General features: G+C 47.0%; 1 protein-coding gene across 1 annotated transcript in view; it reads left to right on the top strand.

Annotated features, from left to right (window-relative positions):
• GTF2E1 (general transcription factor IIE subunit 1) overlaps positions 1-20,688 on the top strand; it is a 415,467-nt gene that overhangs the window by 335,596 nt on the left and 59,183 nt on the right. The window contains exon 3 of the mRNA XM_069635836.1: positions 4,095-4,296. Within this exon, the coding sequence (XP_069491937.1) occupies positions 4,095-4,296 (202 nt within the window). The remainder of the gene's footprint in view (positions 1-4,094; positions 4,297-20,688) is intronic.

Genomic DNA, 20,688 nt, shown 5'->3' with positions numbered 1-20,688 from the left:
TCTAAACACCAGCCCCACACTTCTCCTCTCTGCCAAGTAGAGTAACCCCTCTTCCACCCCCCCCCCCCTCCCCGGAATGGCATGCCAATTACACGCACCGACACCCCTACTTCCTCTTGCTCCATAAGATGAGCCTCCAAAGCACCAGCCGTACATGGTGTCAGCAGTTCCAACCTCTACTTTCCCTTCCAGAACCTCTAAACACCAGCCCCACACTTCTCCTCTCTGCCAAGTAGAGTAACCCCTCTTCCACCCCCCCCCCCCCCCCCCGGAATGGCATGCCAATTACACGCACCGACACCCCTACTTCCTCTTGCTCCATAAGATGAGCCCCCACAGCACCATCCGTACATGGTGTCAGCCAGCACCCTTCAAGGCGTGAGAATTGAGGACTTCTATGATAGAAACCTGGCCTAAAATGTTTTCATGAGAAGGGCCTTTCTGAAAAGAACAGACATGCACGGACTCTGTAAATTGTTGGAGATTCCGGCTTTTTGATAACCATGTTTAAAAGGAAGCCGGACTTTATAATACAAAGGTACTGCCTAATATTTCCTTCACCCAGTGTAAGCAGCTCAAAGGATGAAGCTGGGAGTTCAGTAAGAACATGGTCGCGTTTTTTAGAGTGCTTTTGTTTCCAAAGAAATACAATAATCTGCAGTAAGTGTATCACAAGTATATTTTCATTAATGCCCATTTTGAATGTGTGTTATGGAGGACGGAGGCCTTCGTGGCAAAGGACTTTTTGGCGTGTATGAAATCCTGTGCCAAAAATATCAAGCACCGGACAGTGAACATTCTGAATAGAGCTATCAGAAGAGAAAAATGCCTTTGTCAAAAATTGCTTGCAAGGTGTGAGACATGTTTTATTCAGTTTAAATCCAAAGAACCTGAAATGAAAGAATAAAGTTGAAATTGTGAATTTCAATTCTCAGGTTCAGGGTGTGCGGAAGAGTTCAGTGAAAACCATTTAGAAGATCCCATGTTCTGAAAAGGCCAGATGGCCATTAAAACTGCTTGAAAGGCTACTTCATTGTATGAAGAACAGAAGTGCAGAGCAGATAAGCGCCAGGTTTACTGCAGGCACACATTACTGAACCCAAGGCTTCAATTTCAAAGGTAATCTGTGATCACTTCATCTATCAATGACACATATGCAGTAATAGTGGGTGGTTTATAGATCAAGATCAGGCATGTGTAGATGCTTGAGGCCAGTCAAATGCCTTGGATTAGTCTGGTGAAAAGGTCAGTGAAAATATGCACAATCAAGGCCATTTATTGTGAACATTGAGAACTTGAAGTAACTGGTAGACTGTGTAGTGGTGATGCCACTTTGTGGGGAACAGCTGAGCCCCAAGAAATCCATTAGTTTTAAAAGAGATTAATTCCAATGTACAAAAACTAAACTATGTATGTTCAGTTTTGAAATTGGTCAAAAATGGGGGAAACTGTTAGTCATGAAAAATTATTAAAATAGCTTCATATAACATGTCAAATATAGGTTTTATCAAAGTAGCACAGATGAGTCGGACATTAGAGCAGACAAACCAAATAATCTTTTCCCCAGAAGGAGGGCATTCCTCCCACCCTTGGAATTGGAAAGCCACACTTCTTATCAGCCAGAGGTGGAGTTGGAGGGAATATAATGAGATGCACAGAGGGGAGAAGTCTAGACTCTGGAATATTGGACAAGGAAGATCATACATGCCAACATTCAGGCGCACCTAAGAGGAAGTTTTGAGAGAGAAAATCGGGAGACGTCGTTTTCCTCATAGAAATGTATTGGCGCTGTAATTATCTTGGGCGGGAGAACGTTAAAAAAGGCAATACTTCTCACTGAAAAGTCAGTCTCCTGCCTAAAACGGGAGGGTTGGCATGTATGGAAGATTGAGAAGGGGAATACACTGAAGATTGGAAAACAAAGGGGAAAATTCACCTAGAGGGAAGACTGGCCCATAGAGAAGAGCCCCAGAGCAGCCCCATCCAAGGATGTCCAGTCTGCCTGTGTAATTGAAATTCCAAGCTAGCAACCTGAATTGAGGGTATGCCACGGAATGAAGCCTGCCTAACTGGATCCCTTGCTGGTCCTCTCAAAATCCAAAGTTGAATCTCATCAGGTTAATCAAAAGAAGCTCATTAGCTAAATCTGTTTAACTTGATCAGGGTAAAATCTGGGAAAGTAACAGGACTGGAAATGCAGAAGGAGATGCACTTTGAAAACCGGAATACATGTGTTGATAAATGCATACTTTGTTTTTCCCTATATATTTATTGAATGCAAAAGTGAGTTGTTGTCCTGGAAAGGCCCAGTTTACTTTGCAGTGAAAAACGAAATTCAAATTTGAAAGCATTTTGCTGCCATTTTAAAGTGAGATTGCCTTTGCAAAGCTAGGCGTTATTTGGAAATATAGTCAGTGATAGAATCTCTTTTAAGAACTATGGGCTATGCAAAGGGAAAGCCCTCTGCATTCCCCTGTCTGTCAATGACTAGGCAGAGTCAGATGCAGTGGAGGAGCGAAGACCATTTTAAACTAAGTTACTGTTACTGGAGAATAGTACATCTCCAGCCCAGACGTCTAAAAAGGCTGAAAGCGTTGCATGCAGGCACTCTTAAGCCAATTCAGACATGTCCCTTTTTGCATATGTATGACTTAACATACAGTCCTGTGTTAGCTGGTCAACTCTTCTGCATAGATTATACATTCACTACCTTCCATATGCAAATGAGGAATTGGTGCATATTGATATTTTGTTTGATGCCATTTCTCTCTGGTGCCATACTTATCTTGATGCTGGGGAAATTTAATTTTCAACCATATTCAGTAGAATATTTTAGTGAGACCTCAGTGATGTTTAGAAATGAGCTCAATGCTAAGCTGAAATGTTAGTAGGTATAGTATCCACTAGAATAGAGCATATTTATATGAACATTGTTATGATTGAAAATGGATGGCTTTGTGGATTTATAATGAGATTAACTTAGGCAGGTAACATTTTTTTTGTCTACTTTTATATATCATATTGTAGTGGGCTCTGGGGTAAAGCTGGAAACCAGTTGTCTGAAAATAACTATTTTAAATATATTTTGATTTACTACCTCCCTGTCTTTTGTTCACCCAGAATTGCGGGGTGGAATGGTACAAGTGGCAACATTAGATTGGCATGTCCCATCTGCATGACCCAAAGGACCAACAATATTGGCCTCTGCTTTTCCCCAGGTGATTACCCACCAGAGGGCCAGCTGTAGCATCACCAGCCCCCACCCTTCCACTAGTTCCAGGAGAACCTCCAAGGACCAGCTATATGACCTCACTCCAAGGGCCAGCCATAGTGCCACCAGCCCCCACCCCTCCGCTACAGAATGAAAACCTGCAATGCAGCAGCTGTAGTGTCACCAACCCACCTCCCTCCAACTCCATTTCGAGCATCGGGAGGATAGCTCGGGGGCAACGTGCTCGCCTTGGAAGCAAGACACGACGGAGCAACACGGGTTCGATCCCCGGCTCCATGCTTAGAAACCTCTGGGTATTAAGCGCGTTATAAATAACCTATCATATCATATGGGAATGACACCCCCATAGTGTCACCAGCCCCCACCCCTACGCTCCAGAATAAAAACCTCCAACGCAGCAGCAGTAGTGTCACCAACCCACCTCCCTCAAACTCCATGGGAACGACGCCCCCAAGGGCCAGCCATAGTGTCACCAGCCCTCGCCTCTTTTTTCTCTTAATGAGAAGCCCTCAAAAGGCCAGCTATTTTCCCAGCATCCCCCGCTCAGCCAGTTTCCCTGAATCGCCCCTTGTTGACGACGAAGGTTCCGTTTACAGTTGTAGAATTCCTTCAGCTGGAATAGTTCTTTGTTCATAGGCCACATGTGTATTAAGGCCATGGATCTAGAACCCTCTGAACCAGTATGTGGAAAGTAAGTCACGGCATTCCAACCACGTGGGTAAAGCAAAACTGGGCACAGACCCTCTGGATCTGTGAGCTGTGTCCAGCTTGCTCGCCACCGCGCAGGCGCAGCCCACGCACGTTTGCTGGCCTAGTGCACCATTGCTTCATGGTTCAACACTCCCCTTCTCTCTTTCTTCAGCCACCTTCCTGTGCACGTTCTGCAAGACGGAGGTCGAGGAGGACGAGTCGGCCATGCCCAAGAAGGACGCGCGGACCCTGGTGGCGCGCTTCAACGACCAGATCGAGCCAATCTATGGCCTTCTCCGGGACACCGAGGACATCAACCTGGCCTACGAGATCCTGGAGCCCGAGCCTTCCGAGATCCCGGCCCTGCGCCAGAGGTGGGTGCTTCGCTGCCAGCCTGCCTTTCCAGGACCCATTATTTTTCTCCTGCCTTGTTGCATCAAAGCTTTTAAAGCTGGGAGGTTGGCAATCGTTTGCACTTAACAGATCGCTCCTGCTGGCAATTATACTGAAGAGAAAGTGTTTGTTCTTTTTGCTGACGTTCTGCCTGACAATCACGACTCCCCTCCCCCCCGCCCTCCCTCCGCCCCCCCCCTCCCTCTTCCCCCATCCCCAGCTCTCCTGTTTTTCCTTTTCTCTCCCCTGCTTTCTAACCCGGCTTCCCACTTAACAATTGCTTCCCTTTGTCTGTAGCTTGTCAACCCCCACCCCCTTCTAACTCTTGATTATAGGTTCCCTCGTGTTCATCCAGTTGCAGGTACACACCACTTCACATGAAGCGGATGTTGCTCCTTTTTTGCTCACACGCCTGCTTTTTGAGAAAGAGGTTTTTTATGTTCTTGAGTTGTCATTTCTATTATGTTTTGTTTTATCTGTTTGCAGGGAAGCAACTCGTCTACCAGGTCTGCTAATGGGCACTAAATTCTAGTGCTTTTATCGTGCCACACAAACACTTAAAAGCACCAGCTTTTGACTACATCTCAGATTGGGCTATCTGTTCTGCACCTTTAGCTCTCCAGACTACAACTCCCACGATCCCCCCCCCCCGACCCCTTATTATGTTTAGGACTGATGGTATTTGTAGTCTAAAACATCTGGAGAGCCATGAGCTACAGAACCATGCATTGGATGGTGGCACAGTGTCCACCATCGGGAGGGTCGATCAAGCTGCTGAGGGGTAAAGAATCCCAGCATGGTAGGAGACTGCAGGGCTACATGCCCATCTGCATTAATGCTTCATGCCAAATGGACCATAAGAAGAAACGGTAGTTCCCAAAATACGACGGTCTGGCATACTGTGTCCCTAATTTCCAGATGTGAAAACGGTCACCAAGTTGGGTGACCACTTCGCCGGCCTTATTGTTGGTGACCAACTGGTCATTTTATCAGCGTACGCCTGTGAAAGCATTACCATATGAGCTGGTTTCTCCTCACCAGCAGAGGCCAGTGTTTGAATGATCCACAATGGTTAAAGGGAAGAACTTTATGTAATCTCTTCCCCCTCCTTTGCAGTGTTAGATCATCTGTGTTCAGGACCTCGTTCCAGGGATGGGGGCACAGTCGCCAATGCTTATTTTTTTGAACCCAGAACAATCTAGGGACTCGCTGTAAAGGGTAACATCCATTTTGCCCCATAGATGAGGGCATCAACCCATGCCTGCTCGTTACACCCAATGCTGGGGGATCCCAATAGGCAGTGGAGGAAGGGAGGGTTCCAGTAGGACATTTTACTTACTCACCCACCCTCCACCCTCGCCCCCCCACCCCATGAACATGTGCCTCTCAACCCTTCAGAAGCTTAATCATGAACACCTGGAAAATAGCCCAGTTCCTCATAATGTTGTCCGCAAAGTATAAAATGTACACACATTTAAACCAAAAAATATATACTTCAATATTTCCTGAGGAGTGCAGTATTAAGAAGGGATTTCACAGGGCACTAGCTCAGACCCTCAAGTGGGCTTGTTGGGAAGTGGTGCGCCCCTGAACCTGGTGACCATGGTTTAAATCCCAGCACCGCTGCACAGTTTAAACCGCACGCACCGTAGGATAGCTTCAAACAATCCAAGGATTCTAAAATAAATATAGAGTGCAAATGGATTTCCCTGAACTGGAGAGCTGGATCGGAGATCTGGGGACATTTTTTTTGCTGGATCCCAGGAAGTTGCGGCCCAATGCCAGAACTACTCAAACCATGTCCCTTTCAAACCACTCCTTTCCTCCCCGTCCGCAGGAGTGGGCAATTACTAGAGCTCACATTGAGCATAAGCTTTGTTACTTGTGCGTCCGGTTCATCCCTTTTCCAACCTGTTGCATGTTATTTATTTTGTGTTCTTTAGAAAGCATTTATTCTGCTACTAAAAGTGGCTTTAAAGTGCAGCCGTTTCCTTGTGAAGGAAACTGAGAGGGGTGTGGAGTGAAGCAGAAGGGAGTCTAATATTTCAAATGTATTGTGTCCTCCCACGTATTGCTTCTCTTATATCTTAGTTTCCGGTTTCAGATGCTTCGGCAAAATAATTATACTCGGAAGAGGGTTTCCATCTCAGTTGACGTCATCGTCTAGTACATACACCACGCACAGCGCCTGTTGGCTTCAGTGCTGTTTTTTCTGCAAATGCAATGGCTTAGAGAGTTATGGCACACTTCAGTTTTCGCCAGGAAATGTTTTCGATATGGCCTAGTCTTAGACATCTGCTACTCCGAAGACCGGCTTTAAAAAGTCCCTAAAATGCAGCGTCAAAATGTCCATCACAGACCTGCATGCGTCTGGTGCCTGGGCATTTAGCATGAACCCTCAGACTGTCAATCTGGTCAGCCGATGACAGGTAAGGCCTTAAAGGGGCATAAAGCCAACTTGTCAGCGGGTAGGCTTGATGAAAAATCCCCCTCTAGTCCATCGACATTTGGTTCGTTCCATGAGTCGAGAGATTAATCTACTCATAAAAAAAAATCGAAAACAATCTCACTCCAGGAGCAGACACTCGTCTTCAAAAAGTCAAAGAAAAGGCATTGTAGATCACCATCTTCTCCTTCTTCCTCAGATATCTCTCAGGAAGTAAGCTTAATCTGCCCACCTAAATTCTTTACAAAAGATGAGTGGGACTATTTCAGAAAACATATGGTTAAAATCCTCGAGAAAGAGGCCCTGTCCTCCGTGAAACACAAAAAGTGGCCATGCTCCAGTCGAAAATGATCACAAGGCAAGGTGAAACCCTGCGTGCCCCCCTGCCCGGGTTTTAAGCCTAAAACTTCTCGAGATTCTTCGAGTACTCACCGGGACGAGAAATCGTCCAAGACTACATCAAGTCGAGGGTCGAGTCCCTCGAAGCATAAGTCGAAGAGTAAGTCGTCGATACCATAAATGTTACGGACGTCGACGCCAAAATCATTGATAGTCCAAGACATCAACACCGGCAATGGAGTCAATGGCGCCTTTACCACAAAAATCAAAGAAAAACCTTTATCTAAAAAGGACATTTTCAAGTCTTTAACCTCAATATGAGGGTGATGAGACGTCAGGTGACACCCCACCTTTTGGCATTCAATAGGATACTCCGACTAGATGTAGGGATGCTCCCAATGTTCCAGAAAGTTTCATCTTCAAGGAAACCAGAGTCTGGGAGCTATGATTCCCTACAAACAGCTAGTGGTGTTGACACTTCTCCACAATTAGACTTTGGGAAGCCAGACCCGACTGACCATGCTGATGCATCCTACAGGAGTCATATGACTAAAGTTAAATATTTTTAAGGATGGAGTAGACCTGCTCCACTATTTGAGCAGGATGATCTCACAGACCTATTGGACAAAGGTCCACAAAATAATCCGAAACTACTTTCATGTGGCACTCCAGAAAAGAGTAATGGCAAACTGGGAGGTCCCGGTAACTAGTCCTGCAGTTAATGGAAACCTCTCCAGGAAATATAGGCCATCCAGTAGCGACCCAAGCTACCTGTCAAAACATCTGATACCGGAAAGTTTAGTGGTCCAGGCAGCTATGTCCACCTTTTACGCAAGCTGCATATCCTACTATCCCTCCAGATAGGGATGATGACTCATGGGCAAAGAAAATGTTTTCGGCTGGAAGCATGGCATTAAAGTCTACTAGCTCTACATTTGCACTGGCAATATTTACATTCACCCTGTGGAACTGTGTAGCTATGGCGGCTGATCACACCCCCGAAGGGGAGGAAATAGATGGCTTTATAAACCTGATAAGAGATTGAAAAGAAGCTGTGCGAGTCTCTTTAGCCAGGTCTAGACTCTGCTGACAACATTAGTAGAGCTGTGATGGCAAGCGCTGTAATATGCAGCTTTGCGTGGTTGAGGTCTGGATTTGCACCCGACGTGCAATCGAGACTCCTCAAGAAGCCCTTTGACGGCTCTCATTTATTTGGTAATAAGGCTGACGAAACCTTGAAAAACTGCAGACCTCAAAAGCAGCAGTCAAGTCCCTAGGTGCCGCCATCAGGCAGCCACAGCCATTTCACCCCAGTGGATCATCGTGGAGGGGTAGGTCCTTATGTTACTGCTCCTCAGTTGGAAGAGTGAGAGGACAGGCTGGTGAAAGAGGACAAATAATATTTCCTTGTGGTGGACGAGGGAGAGGTGCAAAGCCCACCCAAGCAGCAGCGTCTTTAACATCAGCCACCTCAAAACCTCTCTGAGTTCTTGACTCACGACACCCCGGTGGGAGGCAGACCTGCACAGCATCTGAAAGAATGCAAGGTATTACTTGGGATGCATGGGCACTGGGACAGTAGCCCAAGGTTATTGCCTCCCCTTTATACAGAGACCTCCTGATCATCCACCGAGAAGACATTTGCTTAATGTTCCAAATCCATTCCTGTTGCAGGAGGTTTTGAGCCTGCTTGAGAATGGTGCTATAGAACCAGTATCTGTAATGAAGAGGAGCAAAGGATGGTACCCTCCCCATTTCCTGATTCCCCAAGAAGGACGGAGGACTGAGACCCATCTTGGACTCTGCTCCAAGATTTGATGGCGACATTGGACCTTCATGTGCCTATCCATCACAAGCACAAAAAGTACCTGAGGTTCGCAGTTGGCGGTACTCATTGTCAGTTTCAAGTTCTGCCATTCGGGCTGACCTCTGCCCTGAGTGTTTTCGTTAAGTTGATGACGGTGGTGGCAGCAAGTCTCAGGAGAGAGGGGGGGATTTAAGTCTACCCCAACCTAGATGTTTGACTGATGAGGGCACGTTCACCCGAACAAGCCTTTTAACATCTTGGCGTAACCTGCAACTCTCTTCAGACTGGGCTTCTGTCTCAATTACAAGTCACACATGATACCATCACAAAAGCTCAAATTCATCGGAGCGGGCCTGAGTGCATCCTGGGAAAAAGTCTTGCCACCTGAGGTGAGGGCTCAGCACATTCTGCAGATGCTCACCAAAGTGCCCAGTGTCTTCTGGCCTTCAGTGTTTTTTTATTTAAATGTTTTTTTTAAATTTATTTCTTTAGGTTGCTCGGCCTCATGGCTTCCTGCATTTTCCTGGTGCCAGAGGTTCGCCTGAGAATGAGATCCCTCCAATGGACTCTCAGGACTCAATGGTCTCAATTCTCAGGCAGAATGTCAGACCTACTAAAGCTTCCGAGCAAGGTCGCACATGATCTCCTGTGGTGGGCCTGCGAGGACAACATTCTGAAGGGGGAACCTTTTTGGCAACCATGTCTGGAGATAAAAATAGTTATGGACGCCTGATTCACAGGGTGGGGGGAGCCCATGCCAACGATCTATCAGCGGGCGTACTACACATCAATCTTTTGGAGCTGAGGGCAATCTGACTGGCGCTGAAGGCCTTTCTGCTCTCTGTACGGGGAAATAATGTCCTGATAATGACGGACAATACAGTGGCCATGTACTACCTCTACAAGATAGGTGGTGTAGGGTCCCTACCACTGTGCAGAGAGGCAATGCAGCTCTGGTTCTGGGCAATTCAAGAAGGAATATCCCTTTTGGGGACATAGGCAAATGTTACGAGAAAACTAGAAGATTGTTTAATGTTACATGTGCAATTGCTAAAAACATGTTTTTTATTGAAGTGGAAAAACGCGAGCCCACCCAGCATGAACCAATTTCTTCGTGAACTAACATATGTAAATGAGGCAGAGAAACAGTATGTGATGACCCGACCCACAGCCTGCAGACCCAAAGATATATGGGGCCCATTCAGGACTTGTGTGTAACTTGTCCTCTGATGATGATGAATCTATGTAAGGCTAAGTAAATGTCATGATCATGATTCTATAATTTGGTTTGTACACGTATTGTGCAGGTGGAGAAGTGCTGCGTATCCCTGTGTGGCCACTAATAAACAGTTTTTTTAAAAAAAAGGAATATCCCTTTCGGCAGTTAACCTAGCCGGAGAGGGGAACACAGCGGCGGACACACTGAGCAGGCAGAGCAGTCTCCCACGAGTGGGAACTAGCTCAGGAAATCTTTCAAGAGATCTTGTCCCTTTGGGGAACCCCTCAAGTGAATTTGTTCGTGACCAGTGTCCATTCGGAAGTGCAAACTGTTTTGCTCCAGGGAATTTCCTCCAAGAGGAGCTCTAGGAGACGCGTTCATGGTGGACTGGGAGTTTCCACTACTGTATGCATTTCCTCCAGTCCCTGTCATTCCTCACGGGATCAGGAGGTTGAGAAAGTTTGGGAAATACATGATCCTAATTGCTCTGGATGGGGTCAGGAGGACGTGGTACCCGGACCTTCTGGACATGTCTATCTGCCCTCCAATGCACCTTTCACGAAGAGAGCACCTTCTCTCGCGAAGGAGGGCCAGGTTCTCCATCCAGAGGTCAAGACACTCAACCTTCACGCATGGTTTCCGAGAGGTTGAGAAGGATTGGGATCTCCTGGACAATGTAATGGAGATTTTGCTTTTGGCCAGAAGGCCAGCAACAAAATCCTTATACCGCTGCCGGTGAGACAAGTTCTGCAGCTGGTGTAGAGAAAAGGATGTGGACCCATTTCAATGCGATACCCCTACAATGTTTTCCGTTTTGTTACATTTAGCAAATCTGGGGCACCAGATTGGGACATTTAAGGGTTGTCTGGCAGCGCTTTCCATTTTCAAGCGCACCTCGGAGGAGGCGTCCTACTTCAAAATACACTCAATAACTCAGTTTAAGGGACTCTTAAATGTGTTTCCTACTACACATTTCCAAGTCCCAATTTAGGACCTTAATCTGATTTGAAAGTTTTTGATGTCTGCTCCTTTTGGGCCTCTCCTTTCTTGCCCATTACGGTTACTGACTTTCCCAAGCATCCCCAATCATGTTTCAGCCTTGTTGGGCCTCATCAGTGAGGAGGAACTTGGGTCTCTAGGCCTGGACAGAGACAGACTTAAGTTGAACCGACTGACACAGGCGATCCTTCGTTTCTTTAGGTAGGGAAATTCCACCTTGGCATAAACCGGTTAGGCCTTACTCAATCCTGACATTTAAGAAAATAAATCATTTTTATTAGTAAATTGAATCTGTTGTCTGTGTCTTACTTCATGGTGCCTTCACAATACCTGTAGGCACCGTTCTACCACCTTCCAGATTGGCCGTGCCCTGAGATCATCCAGCTCATCTACTGTGAGAATCTATTTGGGACCACCAGATCCAATCTCATCTTGAGATCATTCTGTGTCTACTCCATTTACCTTGATGTTTGTGAACGGTTTCTTCCTTATGTGCTGTCCTTGTATACCACTGACTGAGTTTCTCTTCATGCTCCCCTGGGGCATGGCTACAGGTGGACTCTGATATTTCCTGGGCCTTCCTGCTACCCCTGGTTGCAGCTTTGCAACAACGGGCTAGGTGTGCCTTTCTCCCATAGTCCCTGCATATTGCGTTGAGGGCAAAGCAATCCTGCTCATGAGTGTCACGACCCTCGCCAAAAACCCCCTCTGGCAAACCCATTGGCCAGGTGGAGTCAGGACTCGGGCCTCTAGAGCCTGGCATCCTCTTCAAAAGCCCTCATGGGGCCAGTCCTGGCACCTATGGCGCCAGGCTCATACACCATGAAAAACAATGTGCTTGGGAACAGCTTTATTGTATTGTCAGCCAACATGGAGGCATCCACATAGCTTGGATGCTAAGAACCAAGCTATGCGGTCTAGTGTTTTGGGTGTGGTAGCCTAGGGACTACTTTACCTGGACTATTTTGTTGGGGCTATTTAAACCACACCCGAGTAAGACAACACACTTCGCATTACTTTGCAGCTTGCAACGTGACGCTCACCGTGTCCAGCTATTCCCTCGAACCTAAGCATTAGCAGCAGCATCTTAACTGCAGTCTTCATCTTTAAACACTCGCAGCTACTGAGAACAGCTTCCTCGAATCTGCACGCCTCCCGGACAGAACGACCTGAAAGAGGAAGATGGAGGCAACATTAAAGAAAGCATTAGAGACATTTAAAAATTATGAACTGCTGAAAAGGCTTACCTGGCTGGTCGCCTCTCGGCTGGAACCACTCCGGACATTCCACTTGCGCTGAAGAACACCGCAACCTACAAGGAAGGAAAACACAGGTTAGCAAAGGCAAGACTTTGCAGCGCTGCGCATAGCGCTTACTTAGCGCATCATAGCGCTCTTAATGCTCCATCATTTACCAGCGGGGCTCACCAAACCAGTTTGCTGCGCTGAAGCTCCGCATACCTAAGGGAGAAAAAAGAGATATTTTAAACAAAGGCATGCAGGATAGCAACAAAAATAAAGAACAGCAATAAGACCTACCTGAACAATATCAAACGGGCCGGCGTCAGTGAAGTAACTGGATCGCACTCACCCATGAAAGACCACGCACCCCTGCAAAGAAGGCAGGACGGAGAGCACGCCTAATTCTACCACAAGGTGAGGAGAGGGCCCCAGAGGGACTGAATCATACGGGGGTGGAGGGAGGATACTTGCCCCAGTCGGTCAGTCTTGAACACAGTCCTGTATTTTCAGGCAGAACCTTCCCCGCAGACCACATCAGGGCAAAGCTGAGAAGCATACCAGCGAGTAACCCGGCTGGGTGGCGTCCCTGTGGATACCAGGTGAGTGTAACAGAACGCGAAGCATACCATAACATAGCCTACCATAACAAATCCGCCTGGGCGCCATGGAGACATCAGAAATGGACCAACTGGCCGAATTACTAGGAGAGCTTCGTGCTGAGGTTCATTCTGCCATACAAGAGACTAATGCCCTCTGGAGAGACCTAATAGTGACCAAAGAACGCACTGAAGAGATTAGCAGGCAATACTTGCAATCACAGGCAGGACGGACCCCTCTACCTCGAAGCAATCCAACGATGCAAAACCCTGCCATACTACCCACTCCGGTACAGATCACGTTACCTGGAACAGTGCCCCTGGCACCACCAGAAAGGTTCTCAGGCGACCCACGGAAGTATGCAGCATTCATCAATCAGTGCCGCCTTCATTTTCTTTGTAGGCCTGGAGCATTTCCAAACGACCAAGCTCGGGTAGCTTTTGTCTTATCATACCTGAGTGGTATTGCAGCAGATTGGTCGGTGCCTTTGGTAACCCATAACGATCCTCTATTACATTACCTTGGGGGGGGGGGGGGGTTCAGAGAGAAATGGTAAAACTTTTTGCTCGCCGTACCCAGGAACAAGCAATAGACAATGAACTCTTGTCCCTCCGACAGGGTAATCGGGACTTGTTAACGTACATTGCTACCTTCAACAGACTGGTTGCCGAAGCTAGGTGGCCAGAAAACAAAAGAACCACGTTATTCCATCGAGGCTTACGAGGTGAATTAAAGGACGTCTTAGCCCAGGTGGTTGATCCACCCAGAGACTGTGCAGAATTCATAAATCTGGTCGTGCAGCTAGACCACCGTTCGCAGGTCTGAAAGGCAGACCGGTCTAAGACAGGACCCTCAGACGTGTATGTTCGACCAAGGGAAAACACACCCCGTGTACCTGAAAATGCTGTAGAACTCATGCAGATTGGAGGGATACGGCCTCCATTAATAAAACAAGAGCGGGACAAAAGAAGAAAATAGCTTTGTTTGTATTGTGGGAAACCAGGACATTTCCTGAAGGACTGTCCAGTAAAACCCCCAAGAAGAACAGTCGGGCCACAGAGAAGGATGAAGCTAAGGAATCGGGAAACTACCAAGCTCGATAAACGTAGAGGTCAGTTTGTCGAGTGAGAAGAAAGAGTTGCTGTCCTCGCACTTTGCAATACCAGTGATCTTAATTAACCACCAACAGTCGTCAAGAATGCATGCCATTGAAGCATACATCGATAGCGGAGCAGTTGGAAATTATATTGATCAAGAACTGGCAGCAGAGATGGGGCTTCCTTTGTGTTATAAGCCAACTTTGGACAAGGTAACCACCTTGGATGGGACAGAAATCGCTTCCGGACCAGTAACCCAGTGGACAGCCAGGGTAACCTTGCTGTGCCAGGACAGACATCGGGAGTCTATTTCATTCGATCTCATCAAGGCACCTCAGTTCAGGCTAATAATAGGGATGCCATGATTGGTTGCTCACAACCCTTTGATAGACTGGCGGGCAGGAAAATTAACTTTCCCGGTGACTGCTCCCCTGCCTGCTATTACCAAGAGGAGAAAGCCGACGTCTGTATCCCCATGACTCCCGGAGCGATGGTATCAACCCTGGGAGCAACCAATACCTTGCCAAGTGAATACCATGATTTCCAGGATGTTTTCCGAAAGGACCAAGCCAATACATTGCCGTCGCACAGGCCCTATGACTGTCGGATCGTCCTTGTTCCTGGTGCACAAATCCCTTGCGCCAGGATCTACTCTCTCACAGAACCAGAAAACCTTCATTTGAAATCCTATTTAGACCAGTACCTTGAAAACGGATTTATCCGTCCTTCGAAGTCCCCCGCAGCCAGTCCTTTATTCTTCGTACCGAAAAAGGAAGGAGACTTGAGAACCTGTATTGACTACCGCGCATTGAACCAGATCACTGTGAAGAACCGCTATCCCTTGCCACTTACCCCTGAGATGCTAGACCAAGTTAAAGATGCCCAGATTTATACCAAATTGGACCTTCGAGGAGCGTACCACCTGGTCCGAGTCAGAAAAGGAGATGAATGGAAAACCGCCTTCTGTACTAAGTACGGCTTGTTCGAATATCAAGTCATGCCCTTTGGGTTATGCAAGGCTCCTGCGGCATTCCAATATTTCATGAATGACGTCTTAAGGGAATTAATTGATGTTTGTGCCTTAGTGTACATAGATGACATCTTAGTATACTCAGCCTCGGAACAAGATCATGTCAGGCACGTTCGTTCAGTCCTCACCAAGCTCCGTCAACATCACTTGTTTGCAAAGCTTGAAAAATGCTTTTTTCACGTTACCGAAGTAGAATTTCTTGGTTTTATCCTTACTGCAGGAGGCATCAGAATGGACGTGCACAAGGTAGATGCCATTCTGAAATGGCCTTCACCGACGTCTCTGAAAGGGGGTACAAAGCATGCTGGGCTTTGCGAACTTCTACCACTGGTTCATCCCAGACTTCTCTCAGGTTGTGCACCCAATCACAGTACTATTACGAAAAAACAATAAAAGGTTTCCTTGGACCGAAGACGCAGAAGAAGCCTTTCAGGAACTTAAACAAAGGTTTACCTCCGCTCCAATCCTGCAACATCCTCGTCCAGACCTCCCTTATGTCGTTGAAACTGATGCGTCCAGTCTCGCAATGGGGGCTGTTCTTTCACAGAGAGACCCGGAAACCGGCCAGCTACATCCTGTGGCCTTCTGGTCGAAAAAGTTCTCACCTCCAGAGATTAATTATGCCATCACAGACAAGGAACTCTTGGCTATCAAATCTGCCTTCAAAGTCTGGATGCACTACCTTCTGGGGGCCAGACACACCATTACAGTCATCACAGACCACCGAAACCTGCAATATCTCAAAACGGCCAAGGCCCAGTCCTCGCGCCAATTACGGTGGGCCCTTTTCTTCGCCGGATATGATTATGTAATCACATTTAGACCGGGAGTCAGAAACGGAAAGGTGAATGCCTTATCTCGCATGGGCATAGATGAAATAGTATATACAACTCCAGACCCAGTACCTATAATACCTGAAGACAAACTCTTGGGTATCACAACAGCCTTAACACAAGCAGAACTACGAAAATAAATCCAACGGACAATGAATCCTGATACCTACCTTGCATGGCAAACTCAAGGAGAACAATATACCATCAAGGACCATCTATCCTTTTTTAGGGATCGCCTATACGTACCCAAGAAGGAATTACAACAGCATATTATTTCAAACTATCACGATTCACTGATCAAAGGGCATCCTGGGATTGCCAAAACCCTAGCTAAGTTGAAAGAACATTTGGTGGCCTACCTGGTGTAAGGGCATCATTCAGTATATTCAGTCCTGTAGTGTCTATGCACCAAATAAATCACAGAAACAAAAACCATCTGGTCTCCTACAACCATTGGACATTCCTCCAGTTCCACGGCACACTCTTTCCCTTGACTTCATCACTGATCTACTTCCAAGCCAAGGGTTCAACACCATCCTTGTAGTTGTGGACTTATTCTCGAAGATGGCCCATTTTATTCCTCTCAAAGGCCTCCCAGACACAGCCACTTTAGCAAAAGTGTTCCTGGAGGGCGTGGTTAAGCTACATGGCTTCCCTTCGGTTCTGCTCTCTGATCGAGGCAGCCAGTTTGTTTCAAACTTCTGGAAAAAATGTTGTGCAATGGCGCAGATCGACATTCGGCTACCTACCAGTCACCATCCCCAAACGGACCGCCAAACCGAGAGAGCCAATCGGACACTCGAGCAATATTTACGGTGCATGCTGCACCACGAACAAAGGAATTGGAAAGACCTACTATGGATAGCCGAATATGCATATAACAATTCTTTGCATTCAAGCACGGGACAAACGCCCTTCTATACCCTTTATGGCAGACATCCACGTACCTCTGAACTAGACCTTCCAGCCAGCTTGGAAATGCCAGCAGTTAAGACTCTACACACAACCATTACTCAGGCTTTCAAAAGGGCAAAGGAACACCTTATTCATGCCAAAGAAAAACAAGTGATTCGCCGACCAACACCGGAAAAAGGCCCCTGATTATCAAGTAGGAGACAAAGTTTGGTTAGCTGCTAAATTCGTACCCATCAAGGGAACCCGGACCTTTCATCGCAGATTCTTAGGACCCTACACCATTAAGGCAATTATCAACCCAGCAGCCGTGAAACTGGATTTACCACCTAATCTACACATCCACCCGGTATTCCATGTGTCCCTCCGGAAACCAATGCAACCCGGCGCACGGATTGGGACACCACCTAAGCCCATACTTGTTGACGGAGAACCAGAATTCGAAGTCAAAGATATCTTGGACTCTAAATACTCTAGAACCAAGCTATATCATCTCGTCGATTGGAACGGATTTGGACCACAAGATAGATCCTGAGAGCCCAGTGAGAATATCAACGCACCACGTCTAATCAGGAAATTCCATCGGAACTTCCCAACAAAACCTGGGCCAGACAGAAGGAACACCATGGGAGGAGCCTTAGGGGGGAGTGCTGTCACGACCCCCGCCCAAAACCCCCTCTGGCAAACCCACTGGCCAGGTGGTGTCAGGACTCGGGCCTCTAGAGCCTGGCATCCTCTTCAAAAGCCCTCATGGGGTCAGTCCTGGCACCATTTGGCGCCAGGCTCATACATCGTGAAAAACAATGTGCTTGGGAACTACTTTATTGTATTGTCAGCCAACATGGAGGCATCCACATAGCTTGGTTCTTAAGAACCAAGCTATGCGGTCTAGTGTTTTGGGTGTGGTAGCCTAGGGACTACTTTACTTGGACTATTTTGTTGGGGCTATTTAAACCACACCCGAGCAAGACAACACCCTTCGCGTTACTTTGCAGCTTGCAACGTGACGCTCACCGTGTCCAGCTATTCCCTCGAACCTCGGAGAAGCAGAACCTGCAAGGAGACAAAAGGATCATCATTAGCAGTAGCATCATCTTTAAACACTCGCAGCTACTGAGAACAGCTTCCTCGAATCTGCACACCTCCCGGACAGAACGACCTGAAAGAGGAAGATAGAGGCAACATTAAAGAAAGCTGTAGAGACATTTACAAATTACGAACTGCTCAAAAGGCTCACCTGGCTAGTCGCCTCTCGGCTGGCACCACTCCGGACATTCCACTCGCGCTGAAGAACACCGCGACCTACAAGGAAGGAAAGCACAGGTTAGCAAAGGCAAGACTTCGCAGCGCTGCGCATAGCGCTTACTTACCGCATCATAGCGCTCTTAATGCGCCGTCATTTACCAGCGGGGCTCAACCAAGCCAGTTCGCCGCGCTGAAGCTCCGCATACTTAAGGGAGAAAAAAGAGACCTTTTAAACAAAGAAAGGCATGCAGGATAGTAACAAAACTAAAGAACAGCAAGAAGACCTACCTAAACAATATCAAACGGGTCGGCGTCAGTGAAGTAACTGGATCGCATTCGCCCATGAAAGACAACGTGCCCCTGCAAAGAAGGCAGGATGGAAAGCACGCCTAATTCTACCACAAGGTGAGGAGAGGGCACCAGAGGGACTGAATCATACGGGGGTGGAGGGAGGATACTTGCCCCAGTCGGTCAGTCTTGAACACAGTCCTCCTGTATTTTCAGGCAGAACCTTCCCCGCAGACCACATCAGGGCAAAGCTGAGAAGCATACCAGCGAGTAACCCGGCTGGGTGGCGTCCCTGTGGATACCAGGTGAGCGTAACGAGTTGTGTACTGGGAGCACTAACACCCTCTCACCCATGGATCTAGGGCTTTCCCTTGTGATTCATGCTCTGTCCACTCTGTTGCTCCGATGTTGTACATTGAGATGGGAAACAATTCACCTGCAGTCTTTTTTACTTTGTGGTTGTTGAGGCATGACTGTGTTCTCCACATTCTTGGCAATCTCAGTTGCTCCGTTTAAGGAGGGATTTTTCTCCTTCCATAAGTCTTCTGATTCTATGGTTCTCACACTTATTAGTTGATCTCTACTAGGTTCCTCATAGCAGTGGCCAAACTCAGTTGCTAGCCAGGCCTCTTAAGGTTGTTACAAAGTGTTCAAGAGTCACCTTATTTTTGGTCTCTGGTTGTGAAGTGTTATCTGGCCAGTATTCTATTTTCTTTAACAGTATAATACTTTCCTAGTTTAAGAACACGTTTCTCCTGTAGGGAGAAGATGCGCAGCGAGTCAGTGTTTGGTAGTTTGTCTAGCCGTATAAGTACTGTTAGTCCTTCATGGCCAAAACAGTGGAATAGTAAGGCATCTTTTCTTTCATTGGTAGGATTTGGGCCATATACTGCACATGCATATTTAAGGAAATATTCCTTCCAATCTTTCCACTTAAAATGGCATTACCAGAGGATGGAAGGAACAAGGTAGAACATGGGATATTAGCCACAGTTTTAATGTTGATAGCTTCCTTTAATTTGCTACTTCGCTTATGAGCAGGCGACCTTGCAGTGGCCAGTAGATCGCAGCAGCCTGTTTTCCTTCTCATGGATCGGTACGCCATGTTTTGGCGCCTCGCTTTCGCAGGATGCAGGGACCTCTGCTCCAAAATATTTGTTTGCTTGAATATATTATCAACCGAAGCATGGAAAAATGCAGTGTTTGGTTGACAGTATATTTAGGGAGTCCGGTTTTTGGGTATTACCGATATCTGACCCCTGTCACTGTATTTTATTCCGGGGGGTGGGGGTGGGGGGGGGGAAATCTGATGAACCCGCATTTTATATAATTTTAACATAATTGTGGCAGGAGCGGGATTCGAACTACTGTTGTTTTGTATTCAAGACAGGCGCACTGCCGATGAGCTATTCTTCCAGCCCTGGCAATAGTAGGCTGTTTGAACTGATATTATTAATCACTATTGCCACCTTGTGGCAGAAGGTTGACTTAACCAAATCTATCCCACACATCTATCTTTCCTTTCCAACTGGCTGCAGGGGAAAGTGCTGGGGGTGCTGCCTTGTGTTTAGTGTTGTGTTTTCTTTGGCAGTAGCAGTGGGGCGGGGCAAAACTCCTGAGCGGGCCGTCTGGGTCTGGGTTTGGTGTTGGGAACCCGATTACTTTATTTATTTCTGCAATGTTGATTGCAGAAATAAAAACGACCCACTTTATTTATTTGGGCAATGTTTGTCTGGTCCGTGGACCTGATTAATTTATTTAGTCTGCATTGCAGAAATAAATAAATGAATCCCGTCCACGGACCTGTCCAACATTGCCCAAATAAATAAACCCGGGCCGTGGCAGAGGAGCGGGACGTGGGGAGGACTTACTGTCTCTGGGCCACCAGAGGCAGTAACAGGCCTCCGCCACGGCCCTGTTTATTTATTTGTCCAAGGTTTGTCGGGCCAGTGGACCCGATTACTTTATTTATTACTACAGTGCAGAAATAAATAAAGTAATCTGGCCTGTGGACCCGACAGACATTGGACAAATAAACAGGGCCGTGGCAGAGGAGCGGGACGTGGAGAGGACTTTTACTCCCTCTGGTGCCCCCTGCACCAGAGGCAGTTACAGGCCTCCACCATGGCCCTTGTTATTTGTTGTTATCATCTTTGTGTTAATATTTGTTGAAATTGTTAATATTTACTTATATCAAAATTTAAAAGATAACGACTTGTGACAGGTGGGACTTGAACCCATAATCCCCAGCTTTGGAGGCTGATGCCTTATACATTAGGCCACTGGGCCCAGTGCTTGAAGTGTACGAAAAGAAGTAGTG

Source organism: Ambystoma mexicanum, chromosome 7p (genome assembly GCF_040938575.1).
Source record: "Ambystoma mexicanum isolate Mex_15411 chromosome 7p, UKY_AmexF1_1, whole genome shotgun sequence".
Classification (NCBI taxonomy): Eukaryota; Metazoa; Chordata; class Amphibia; order Caudata; family Ambystomatidae; genus Ambystoma; species Ambystoma mexicanum.
This window is presented reverse-complemented; position numbering and strand designations above follow the sequence as displayed.